Consider the following 12,184-nt stretch of genomic DNA (forward strand, 5'->3'; position numbering starts at 1 on the left):
CCCTGAAAAAGAGTCAAAACTTTAATATTTAACTATTATCTAGAAATCTTTGTGAAACTTTGATCCCCCAAAGAAAATCTGTTACACTGCTAACTCCAAAATCTACTGTAGAAGTTTATATATGCAATATCTTGAAATCTTTTCATCAAATAAAAGTTTTTTTCTTGTTCTAAATAAACACACTAGCAACTTAAGAGTCTATTTTATTTTATGATGTATTGCTTCTTTTACATGACAGTATCACATTAAAGTGGAGAGCAGCAGGAAGAAATGGGTAACCACTCAATTCAAACATAGACAGTTCCATTTTTTTAAAGCCTGCACATTTCACTGTTGCCATACCTGCCCAGCAATCACAGCCTCTGAAAGCAAGTCTAGTACTGAAACATACTCTCTCTGAGTTCTAACGACCATGTTACTTACCAGCCTCATATTCTAACCTAAGCTCTAGCTTGGGTCACTTCAAACTGAATCCCCATATGTTAAAAAGAACATACTAAGTTTTCAATATTAGTGAAGAGTAATTTGATAACTTAGTGTGCCATTTTCTTTTTGCTATGCACTATAACTGTTTATTGACATTCTCTTTTCTCTGGCTTTCCCTTTAAAACTACTATGTAGAATGCACTATAAACTTAGAATCCAGTTGAACTTTATCCTTATTCAAATTATCTTGTCATCAGCTTTCAAACCACAAAATCAAAACCAAACAACAGCCATATAGGACAGTTGTGAGGGGTGGGCTGAGTGGGGTTTGAGAAGCAATAACTTGAGTTAAAAGTAATTACAAAAGCAAAATTTAGGACAGTGGTTTCAATTTATGTTCCACTGTGATCCACAGGAAATGAAAACTGTCTTGTACACACACACACTGCAGTCAATACCTTAAACATAAGTTCCTAGTTCTACACACATACACACACCCACCTGACACATTATTTCTCTAAAAAGATTTATTTTTACTTTATGTATTTACTTTCTAGATGATTTCCTGCATGCATTGTGTGTGTGTGTGTGTGTGTGTGTGTGTGTGTGTGTGTGTGTGTGTGTATAGAGGCCAGAAGAGAGGGTTGGATCCTTAGGAACTAGTTACTGATGGTGTGAGCTACCATGTGCGTGCTGGGAACTGAACCTGGGACCTCTGCAAAAGCATCAAGTGTTCTTAATCAGTGAACCATCCAACCGTCTCTGCTCTTTTTAAGTGTAAATGCAGTGTCAGGGAATATGAATTGCTTCTCAGCCTTTGACAAAGACCAAATGTAGAATATTCACATTTCAAAATTTAATTTCAAAGGTTATCAGTCTATACTTAACAATATTAATATATGAGAATACTTAGCCACATTTCAAGATCTGTACACAATAATTAGCACTATTGTAGAATAAGTGTATAGCTCAGTAGTAAAAAATTTGCCTGGTACAAACTCACATACTTTCTCCACAACAGTACATTTTATTTATCTCGTGTGTGTGTGTGTGTGTGTGTGTGTGTGTGTGTGTGTGTGTGTGTATGTATAGATTAGTTTTATTTTCAACAGTTCTACCATGTATCTATTGGCAATGATTTTCAATAATTCATAAAGTTTTTATTTCTAAACAGAGTGTCTATTCCAACTATTTCTAGAAAAATGCCTTAGAGACTCTAGAAGTGATTTTGATGTATCATTGGGACAAAGATAAGGCTATCTATCTATCTAAAGTTATGATAAATTATGAATTTCTTCTGTAATATACATTTCATAGTCTCTAAAATTAAGATTAGTATTCCTAGGCTAAAGAGATGGTTTAACAACTCAAAAGTATGGGCTGCTCTTGCAGAGGACCCAGCACTCACATGGCGGCTCACAACCATCAAGAACTCCAGTGTTGTGGTATCTGATATCCTCTTCTGGACTCTCCCAGCACCAGGCATGCCCTTGGTGCACAGACATAAATACAGGCAAACACCCACACACATAAAATGATACCACTACCTCTTATAATCTTCTAGTACAATTAAAAACCAAAATTGTGCCATAGAGCAGAAAACTAATTAGGCTATGCAAGTTCACTAGATAGTAGGTTGTCATTTGCTATTTGGTTATTTTAAAAAATGAGAAGCCAGGCAGTGTTGGCAGGCAGAGGCAGGCGGCTCTCTGAGTTCGAGGCCAGCCTGGTCTACAGATTGAGTTCCAGGACTACACAGAGAAACCTTGACTCGAAAAAACTGAGAGAGAGAGAGAGAGAGAGAGAGAGAGAGAGAGAGAGGAAGAAGAAGAAGAAGAAGAAGAAGAAGAAGAAGAAGAAGAAGAAGAAGAAGAAGAAGAAGAAGAAGAAGAAGAAGAAGAGGAGGAAGAGGAAGAGGAAGAGGAAGAGGAAGAAGGAAGAAAAGGAAGAAGAGGAGGAGGAAGAGGAAGAGGAGGAGGAAGAGAAGGAGGAAGAGGAGGAGGAAGAAGAGGAAGAGAAGAGAGAGGAGAGAGAGAAGACGAACCATTAGCAAAAAATACCCATATTTTGTTGCCATAAAATCCATCTTTCCAGTATCTTTAAAACTCTACTGAAGAATAAAAACACTGAAAACAAAGTTCTCAGTAAGTATCAGCTCAAGCACAGAGCCCTTACAATCTAAGCATCACGTGTGAAATTAACACCGGTGAATGCTCTTATTCCAGACCTTCCTTGGGCTGGCATATCTGACAACTATTACAAATGATCTTAAACCTAAAGACTCTATACTCCAAATCAGTTTTCAGAAGACTAATTAGGGTGACTATTCAGTAAGCTCCACACTACCTTAGTTATCAAGATAGAGCTCCCACACTACTGTAGTTGAGAATATCATTTTACAACGAGACAGGTTTTTGAATTAGAATTTCTACCATTAATTTACCATGGTGTGACTATGGGTAAGTGACATTCTGTGAGCTTGTTTGCACATTTGGTGATTTAAATTTTATATAGTTACAATTCACCTCCATGGTTAATATGCTTTAAAATTTCCTTGCTTTTTTAGTAGGTAGACCTTTAGCAAAAGAAATTTCCCTCCCACTATCAGATAGAATTTGGCAATACTTGAAGGGACTCTGGCTACCACAATGCAAAATAGACATTATTAAATACCCTCACTGATTATATAGGACAGTGTCCTCTGCTTCCCTCAAATTATCCAGTGTAAAATGTTAAGCCTCACAAGCCTTGCTCTAGTTTAGGAGTGTAAGAACTATCTGTAGCTGGCATACTGAGCTTTCACTCACTCACTCATTAATTTAACAAGAAACACTTCAGAGGCTGTGTAAAGCCAGGATGCTTTTTACTGATGATTTATAGGTTGTGTATTTAAACCTACATTTAATTTAAATGGTCCTACATTGTATTTTAAATTCCTAAAGTGGTAAATACTGGTAAACTACATTTAAGAAGTTTGTTGGGGGCCGGGCAGTGGTGGCGCATGCCTGTAATCCCAGCACTTGGGAGGCAGAGGCAGGTGGATTTCTGAGTTCGAGGCCAGCCTGGTCTACAGAGTGAGTTCCAGGACAGCCAGGGCTACACAGAGAACCCCTGTCTCGAAAAACCAAAAAAAAAAAAAAAAAAAAAAAAAAAGCCCCCCAAAAAAAATGTTTGTTGGGGTTCTTAACCATATGAAGAGCTGTAGAACTCAATCTTGAGAGGGAGAAATCTGGAAACTCATTGTTCAGATGAACTTAACACACTGGCATCATTTTAACAATAGGTAACGTGAGCACCTGAGATGAATGGCATGTATCTGCTGACAAAGAGGGACAAAGATCCTTCATGAAGGAGATGGACTGACAGGGACATTTACTTATTCTTTTAAGAAACTTCTATTGATCATCTACTAGAATATATCATCCACTATACTAGAATGAACTTTCAATTAAAACAATTTCACTTTTTAATTCCATTAAGTTTTGTATTCAATCAGCTTCAAAGTTTTTTCTGAGAACAATAGTAAACTAATTATCTCTCTCTTTCTCTCTCTCTACACCCCTCCCCCCACATATACACACTTTTATAAAAGGTAGTATTTAACAACTTTTTGTTTGGTTGCTAGGTAAATGCCTAGAAAACAATTATTTCCAAGTTTTTAGAATGTGAAGAAATCAATCAGAACGTCCAAAAATACTCCAAGGGGAAGTTAGGTGCTGAAACTGAGCAGGGTTGGGGAGTCGGGGTGGTGGGGAGAATCCCAGGAGATTAATGAGCATGGCCTCCCACTTCTATGGAAATGAACACCAATAACCAATGACAGTCCCATATTTGAATAATGTGAGCTTCTGACATGAGCATAGCCATGTCAAGGACTCCAACGCACTGATCCATGTGCAGATGCTGATGGTGTGTGCACAACATGTGATACAGCCTGAGCCTACATTCCCCTGCAGACACACCCCTACCAAGATTAGCTAAACTTGCCTCTTTAGGTATATACAATAACTCTACCTCCTCCTTAGCCATATATAATAAACCTGTCTCTTCCACTCAGATGTATAAAATAAACACACTGAGTTTCCTGGCTGATGCTGATACATCTTCATTGAAGCACACAGCCCAACCAATCCCAATGTTATCATTTTCTTCTTTCCCCAGGACCCCTGACAGGTTAAACCGTATGATGTGCAAGGTGGAGGCAAAACTCTTCTTTCTTTAAGCTGTTCTTGTCAGGTAGTCTACCACAGTAATAAGAAAACAGCTAATAAAACCCAAACCCATTTGGGTGAGTTACAAATACCAGTATTTATTACTTTAAGCTTTTTGTCACACTAGGACATACAAATACATAATGTATATATAAATCGCCAGTGTGATAGCACCATGTGTCACAAAGTCTGGAAATTCTCTAAAAACTCTAAGAAAAAAAAAAAGGAATGTATTAGAAAAGATAAAAACAAAAACAAAACAAAACAAAACAAAAAAAAACAACAAAAAAAAAACCACCTCCCTGAAGCATGTTTCAGGAACCTCAGGAGCCCTCAGACTGCACTTTAAGATGTGGTCATCTGCACCTACGCCTTTATTAACACCCATGCCAGAGACTTCTGGGTCTTTACCACTAGTCTTCTGCTACCTGTAGTACCATCTCATTTATCCATCCCTGACAGACAAACTCAGAATTACTCTGATAGAATTCAACAAACCCCAATGATCTGTCTATTCCCCTGAGCACAAGGAACATGCCACTACACTCAGTTTTTTATGTGGGAACTAAGAATTCAAATTCCTTGGGTTTTTTGCACAGTACATTTTACTGACATAACAACTTTCCAACCCCCACAAAAGGTTTTTATTCTGTAATCCTACATCTAAAAATAAGTCATATGTGTATAGATAAAGTAAAAAATTAAAAGTAGATTCAATCAACCTAATACTGATTATGAGGTGCTTTTCAGTTTTAATAATAATAAGACAGATGAAAATAGGATTCTGGGTATGTGAACAGAAAACTGGGGAAAGAGTGAGTTAAAACCCTAAGTACTAAAAGAGCAACAGTGTGCACGCATTTCTATTCTAATGTGTAAGTAAATGCCAGGAGAAAAAGTTAAAATGACTGAGGTTAAGAGTGTGGTTAGGTAAGGGCAGCTAATTAAAGGACATAAACAAACCTTTCAGTGATATCTGCTTACAGAAACAAAACATTATTATTTTAAAAATGTATAAGGGTGCTAGAATTTTAGCTCAACAGTAGAGTATTTATCTTTCTGTCAAGCAGACTCAAGGCCTTGTTTCCAACTCAAAAATAACAATCAGGAAACAGATTAGAAAAAAAAAAAATGAAGTCATGTCAGGAGACAGTGGGATACTACCTAGATTACACTACTCAGCATATTTAGTGCCAAAGAGTACTTCTACCTCAAGACCACTGACTCCCAATGCCTTAAATCATAATCTAGGAACATTTATATTCGGTATGTATAAAATTATTTTCTCAAAGAAACTCATCAATTAAGGTTTCTACTATAGAGATAAAACCTGAGATTCATTTTCCGGATAAGCAACTTCTGACAAGGAGATGTAGAATAATGAAAGTCACTTCTTTGAATATTAGTGAATATGTTCAATTTGAAGAAATGTCAAAATACTGTTTCATGAGGCTTAACTAACAATTTGTAAAAATCCCACATACAAATACAGGACAGCAAAAGCCAAATGATTTTTCAAGATTTCCTAATGCTGCCCCAAATGTCAAAATATCTATACAAATAAATCTATGTACAAGTAATACAGCTAGTTAAAAATCCATCTAAAAATATAACCATGAAATTCTTATTTATTTATGTTTTGGTCTCCCCGAGACAGGGTTTCTCTGTGTAGCTCTGGCTATCCTGGAACTCTCTCTATAGACCAGGCTGGCCTCGAACTCACTGAGATCCACCTGCCTCTGGCTCACGATTGCTAAGATTAAAGGTATGCGTCGCCACTGCCTGGTAGCCATGGAGTTCTTTAAAGGAAGTTTTTATTATTAGGTTAATTCCTCTAAAAGAATCCAAATATTTGATCTATAACCTGTGTTGAAAATATTGGTAACTAAGAAAATATAAACATTTTATCCCCTATGAAGGGAACCTAACTTTTACTGTATTTTGCTGTTTAAAAAAAAAAAACATGTAACAGAAAGGAAAAACATCTAAAGTTACTTTATTGCTCTTCATAACACATGATTATGAAAGAACATGTGAAATTACTGATTACAGTTATCTATGAAAAATATCAAGAATATTCCAAAGTCCAGAAGAAATAAACTAAAAATATTCTTGATAAGTTGTTTTGTTTTTAACTCCACTTGGTTGAGAACTAAGCTGTTTTTAAGGTCTTAGTACACATGTGCTCATCTGAAAACTAAACTGTGAACTGATGCTACAGGGCAGCTACCGCTTACCTCAAGGGAACCTACTGCAGATAAAGTCCCGTCACTTGCACAGTCCTTTCAGCTGCCTGCCAGTTGTCTCTGTGGAAGGGAAAGCCTGATGAGTGAGAACCTATGCCACACTCCTATGGAGTGTAGGGTGCCTGTACAGCTGCACACAACTGCCTACCTACAGGTTTCTAGATTCTCAATAACATACAGCTAAAAAGAAGCCACCTTTGAGTTTCTCTCTCCATTGAACAAGGAAGCCAAACGCAGTAAGAATTCCTAAGTGTTAACAACCTATTGGCAGAAATAGACTAAAGGAACCCAGTACAAATGTGTTACATCGACAGGAAAAACACAAACATATACATGCACGCATACATACACACGTAAATTGGTTAAAATCAATGGACAGAACTGTATAACCCAAGGAGAAAAAAGGCTAGACTCACAAAAAGTCACTTTATCAAAACAAGAATGCTAAACCCAAATACATTTGTGTCCACCATTTTTAGAAGACGCCATCAAGTGTATCATGCACAGAATGAAGCATACTGTGGACCCAAATGTCCACTTATAAATACCACCTACTTTCTTGGTGAGGTCAGTAAATGGGTGCTGGCAAGAGGAATTTATCATATTTTTTAAAAAAATATGCAAAATGAAAACCATTAGCTTGATCCACAAGAAATTCTACAAAGAAAGATGTATTTTTATAACTAGGAAAGTACACAAACCCTTATAAAAGATCAAACTAAGATAGAAAATACTAAAATAATTTAAAAACTATGAAATACTTCAAAACCCACATTCATCTTAAAAAACCATGAATGGTTGGTCTTCCATTGATAACACCTTTATATTATTCACATGTAAATTAAATTATAAAATAAAATTTAAAAACCCTGTATTCTTTCTAATGCCAAATAGAATCCTTAATCTCAGTGTCCTGCTTCATTATGGCCGCCCTCACTCCCTATCACACCACCCCAGAGGAAGAAAAAAAAAAAACACTACACAAAAAATTCTAAAAGAAAACTTTAAAATAGTAACCTTTAGTAGCAAGGTTGGGAAGGGGAGGGAAGAGACGTTGATTTCAAAGACAATGTGAGGTCTTACTTTCCTAACACCACATTTAAAATAAAATTACTTACCTCGGATTCTTTGTCACTTAGAGATCCTAAGCTTCCAAAACTGTGATTAGAACTTTCATTATTTGTTGAAGCCTGTGAAAGATTTTTAAAGGTGAAAATTAGGAGTGGTTTTAAAGAAACATAATACAAGATATAAAACCAATTTTTATTTATATGAAAATCAAGTATGATTTCTTTAATCAAGAAAACTAAGCAAGCAAGGTAACATGTTCTCAAAGCTACAAATGTCAAGCTACCAAAATCCTGCTGTTTCAGGATCTTACTTGTATTGGTGTTTTTTTTTTTTTTTTTTTTTTTTTTTTTTTTTTTTTTTTAAATAATATCAATATCAAAAGCACTGGGTCATGGCTGGGCAGCAAGATCACTAAAGTTCCCAGCCAATGTCAAGAAAGCATCATGCATGTACCTCAGTCATGATGATCACACAGTGATCTCACACACACCAGCCAAAGTAAGGCTCATCCACATGCCACTGTCATCCTAAGAATCACATTCCATGTCTCATTCTTTCTTTCCTCATAAAAACAAACTACCCTTTTTGTTTTGTTTTGTTTTTTGCTTGATTTTGACTTAATTACTCTAACAATTTTACTGGTATTCTCAAGTTTCTCCAATGTCTGCACAATGTATTTTTGAGCAGTAATGAACAGACATAAGCTCTGTCAGGAGGCTTGTATCTGTTCTCCTTCCAATATGCTTCCACAACACTGAGTATTCTGACTCTTGTAGCAGCAGTACCAGCATCTCGGACCCATCCTTATAGCAATGTTCTGACCAGTCAGATGAGGACAAGTTGCTGCACAAACACAAACCAACTAATAACTCCAGATTTCTCCACCATTTGTAAAAGTAGCTACAAATCCTACTGTTAAGTTACAAACTGGCCTAATTATTTGTAGATAAATGTGTGGTGACAACTGTGAGCCACTGCATTTTATGAACACGGTAAGGCTACCAACATAGAATGGCAGCTGACATGATTATAATTCAAGGAGTATTGGGACAAAGTTAAAACTGAGAATATTTGTCAAACTAGAAATTCTGATTCTGGAGTAATGCAGGCAGTAGCAAAGTTTTTAACCATCTGTAAAACCCCATGAAGACATGAACAAAACTAAACAATGAAAATCTACAGACAAATAAAATAAAGCCAGGTTACAAGAATTTCCGCAAATTTTCCCCCAAAACAGGAAGAGACAATGCACAAACAAGCAACTACAAGGCCTGTATAGAACGCATCAAGAAAGAGAATGGGGATTGGGGGGGCGGGGGGGCGGGCGGTGGAGAGATGGTTCAGTGATTAAGAGCAATGACTGCTCCTGCTCCTCCAGAGGTCCTGGGTTCAATTCCCAGCAACCACATGGTGGCTCACAGCCACCTGTAATGGGATCTGATGCCCTCTTCTGGTGACAGCTACAGTGTACTCATATATCATAAAATAAACAAACAAACCTTTAAAAAGAAAGAAAATGGCTGTTTACAGAATGAAAACAGGACACCACCAAACATCAAACCCATTCATTATACCAGCAGATAATTTAAGGACAAAGTTGTAACCCAGAGACTTTTGCCCCTTGAAATAATCATTAAGTACAAGAAGTACACCCACAATACAGGTTGTGGCAGTCATCTGTGAATCCTGGAAAGACATATCCACAAGAGAATATATACTACCAGGTGTGAAATTAAAAGGAGCACAATAGTACAATAGCAATAAAGAAAAAAATATCCAGATAAAAGGTCAGAAGAGGGCTGGAGACATGGCTCAGCTGGTAAACTGCTTATTGTGCATAGGAAACTGAGTTCAAACCCCAACACCTACACAAAATACAGACACAGTAGCAGTATGTGTCTATAATCTCAACACTCCTGAGGCAGAGACATGAGCAACCCTTGGGCTTGCAAGGCCAATCAGTCTATCCAAACAAAGGAACTCCATTGAGACCCAGTCTCAAAAAATAGGTGGGAGGCACAAGAGATGACTCAGCCATTAAGAGCACTGGCTGCTCATCCAGAGGTCCCAGGCTTAATTCCCAGCATCCATATAGTAACTCAAAACAATCTTTAGTTCTAGGATCTGACTCATTCTTCTGGTCCTTGTAGGAAACAGGCATGCAAGTGGTGAGCAGACATACACACAGGCAAAACGCCCAGACATACACTAAAATGAAAATGTCTAAATGTGTTGACCGAGAAAGACACTGGCATTGATCTCTGGCCTCCACAAACATGCACACACATGTTTAAACACACACAATGTTCATAAAGCAAAACCTACAAATCTCAAAAAGAAACAAAAAGCACCTCTGTTTTGATGTGAACTCAAAACCAACAGCCAAGGGAAAAAAACTGGGAAATGCCATGCTGAACCACCTTAGTGATTCAGTCATCTGATTTCTCAAAAAGCAAACAAAATGGGTCAATCTTACCAAGTTACTACAAGTAAAATGAAAGTACAGTAAGAGCCCAAGTTAACAAAAGTGCCAGAAACACCCATGAAATAGGTGAAAACTGTAATCTACTATTTCAAATTGAGACATAGCATTATGGTTTATAATAAGAAAAGACACTATAATAAGATTTCTAAACATAAAGAAGTGGCAGAACTCAGAGAAGCTTCAGAAAGGGTGTTGGTAAGGAACAAGCAATAAACACAGCTGATGGTGCTTTGAAATACACTTGTAAGAAATGACCAAACTGGAATTTCAGCAGAGGAATAAAAACTAGACAAAAGACAAGACTGAACTCCAGAACTCGAAAGTTCTACTCTACAGCAAAACAACAGGGTTCAGAAGGGCAGAGAGGTATGCAAACTAGTAAGCAATCCGACTTACATACAATTTGTCACAGGAGAGACAAAGGAGCAGGGGATACAAAAGAATGAATATTCTGACACTTATAGGTTAATAGGTCACTCTTTCTCCCCAAGCAAGAAAATAAGAAAAAAAATACACATAGGCACATCAAAGTAAAATATTTGAGACTAAGAAGAAGAAAATCTTTTTTAAAAAGATTTATTTATTTATTTATTTATTTATTTATTTATTTATATGAGTATACTGTTTTCAGACACACCAGAAGAGGGCATCAGATACCATTACAGATGGTTGGGAGCCACCATGTGGTTGATAGGAATTTAACTCAGGACCTCTGAAAGAGCAGTCAGTGCTCTTAACCACTGAGCCATCTCTCCAACCCCCAAGAAGAAAATCTTGAGAACTGGAGAGGTCACTCAGTGGGCAAAGACGCTGGCCACTAAACCTGACAACCCAAGTTCAATTTTCTTACCTCTACACAAGTGTTATCTGTCTGTCGGTCTGTCGGTCTGTCTCTGGTCTCTGGTCTCTGGTCTCTGGTCTCTCTCTCTCTCTCTCTCTCTCTCTCTCTGTGTGTGTGTGTGTGTGTGTGTGTGTGTGTGTGTGTGTTAAAATTTTTCAAAAAATTTTCAAAAATAGAATTAGTAATGGTTCATCCAGGCAAGGATGGAAAATATAAAAAGAAAAAGGACAACTATTCTGGAAATGTAAAATGAAAACAGACGTGGAAAAATAATAATTATAACAACAACAACACCACCAACACAGACACAAATGGCTGAAAGAAGGCGGGAGAGATGACAGTGGTTAAGAACACACTGACTGTTCCTTCCAGAGGGCCTGGGTTCTGTTCCCTATACTCACATGGTGGCTCACAACTATCTCTACATCCAGTTCATGGGATCTGACACTTGCACATGGTATACTTACATACAAGCAAAGCATAAAAACATGTAATTTTAAAAAAGAAAATAAAGAAACCTTCTGTAAACAAGACAAAAAAAATATAAGAAAACTAGACTATGAAAGTTTCTAGTCCAAATAATGAGAGGAGAGGGAGAAGGAGGAATGGGAGGGATGATGGTGTGTGTGTGTGGGAGGGGGAGGTGAAAGGGAAGAAGGAGGAGGAAGGAGAATGACGATGGGAGGGTGGAAAGATGATGGTGGCTATGAGAATGAGGGGAAGGAGGGAGAAAGGGGTGGTGGTGATTGTGATGATGAGGAGGACTATGCTGACAATTACGATAAGCCAAAGTTTCCTAGAACTGGAAAGAATGAATTATAAATTAGAAAGAAGGGCTGAAGAAATGGCTCAGTGGCACATACTGCTGTTACAGAGAAAAGGATTTACTTCCTAGGACACATGT

The 12,184-nt window shown here is 37.3% G+C and overlaps 1 protein-coding gene across 2 annotated transcripts in view; it reads right to left on the minus strand.

The window, feature by feature from the left end:
• The window catches only part of Tlk1 (tousled like kinase 1), a 117,464-nt gene that overhangs the window by 58,083 nt on the left and 47,197 nt on the right, over positions 1–12,184 (minus strand). For both annotated transcript variants that reach the window (XM_034496797.2, XM_076928893.1), the window contains one exon: positions 8,002–8,073. In XM_034496797.2, coding sequence (XP_034352688.1) covers positions 8,002–8,073 — 72 coding nt within the window. The remainder of the gene's footprint in view (positions 1–8,001; positions 8,074–12,184) is intronic.

Source organism: Arvicanthis niloticus, chromosome 2, assembly GCF_011762505.2.
Source record: "Arvicanthis niloticus isolate mArvNil1 chromosome 2, mArvNil1.pat.X, whole genome shotgun sequence".
Lineage (NCBI taxonomy): Eukaryota > Metazoa > Chordata > Mammalia > Rodentia > Muridae > Arvicanthis > Arvicanthis niloticus.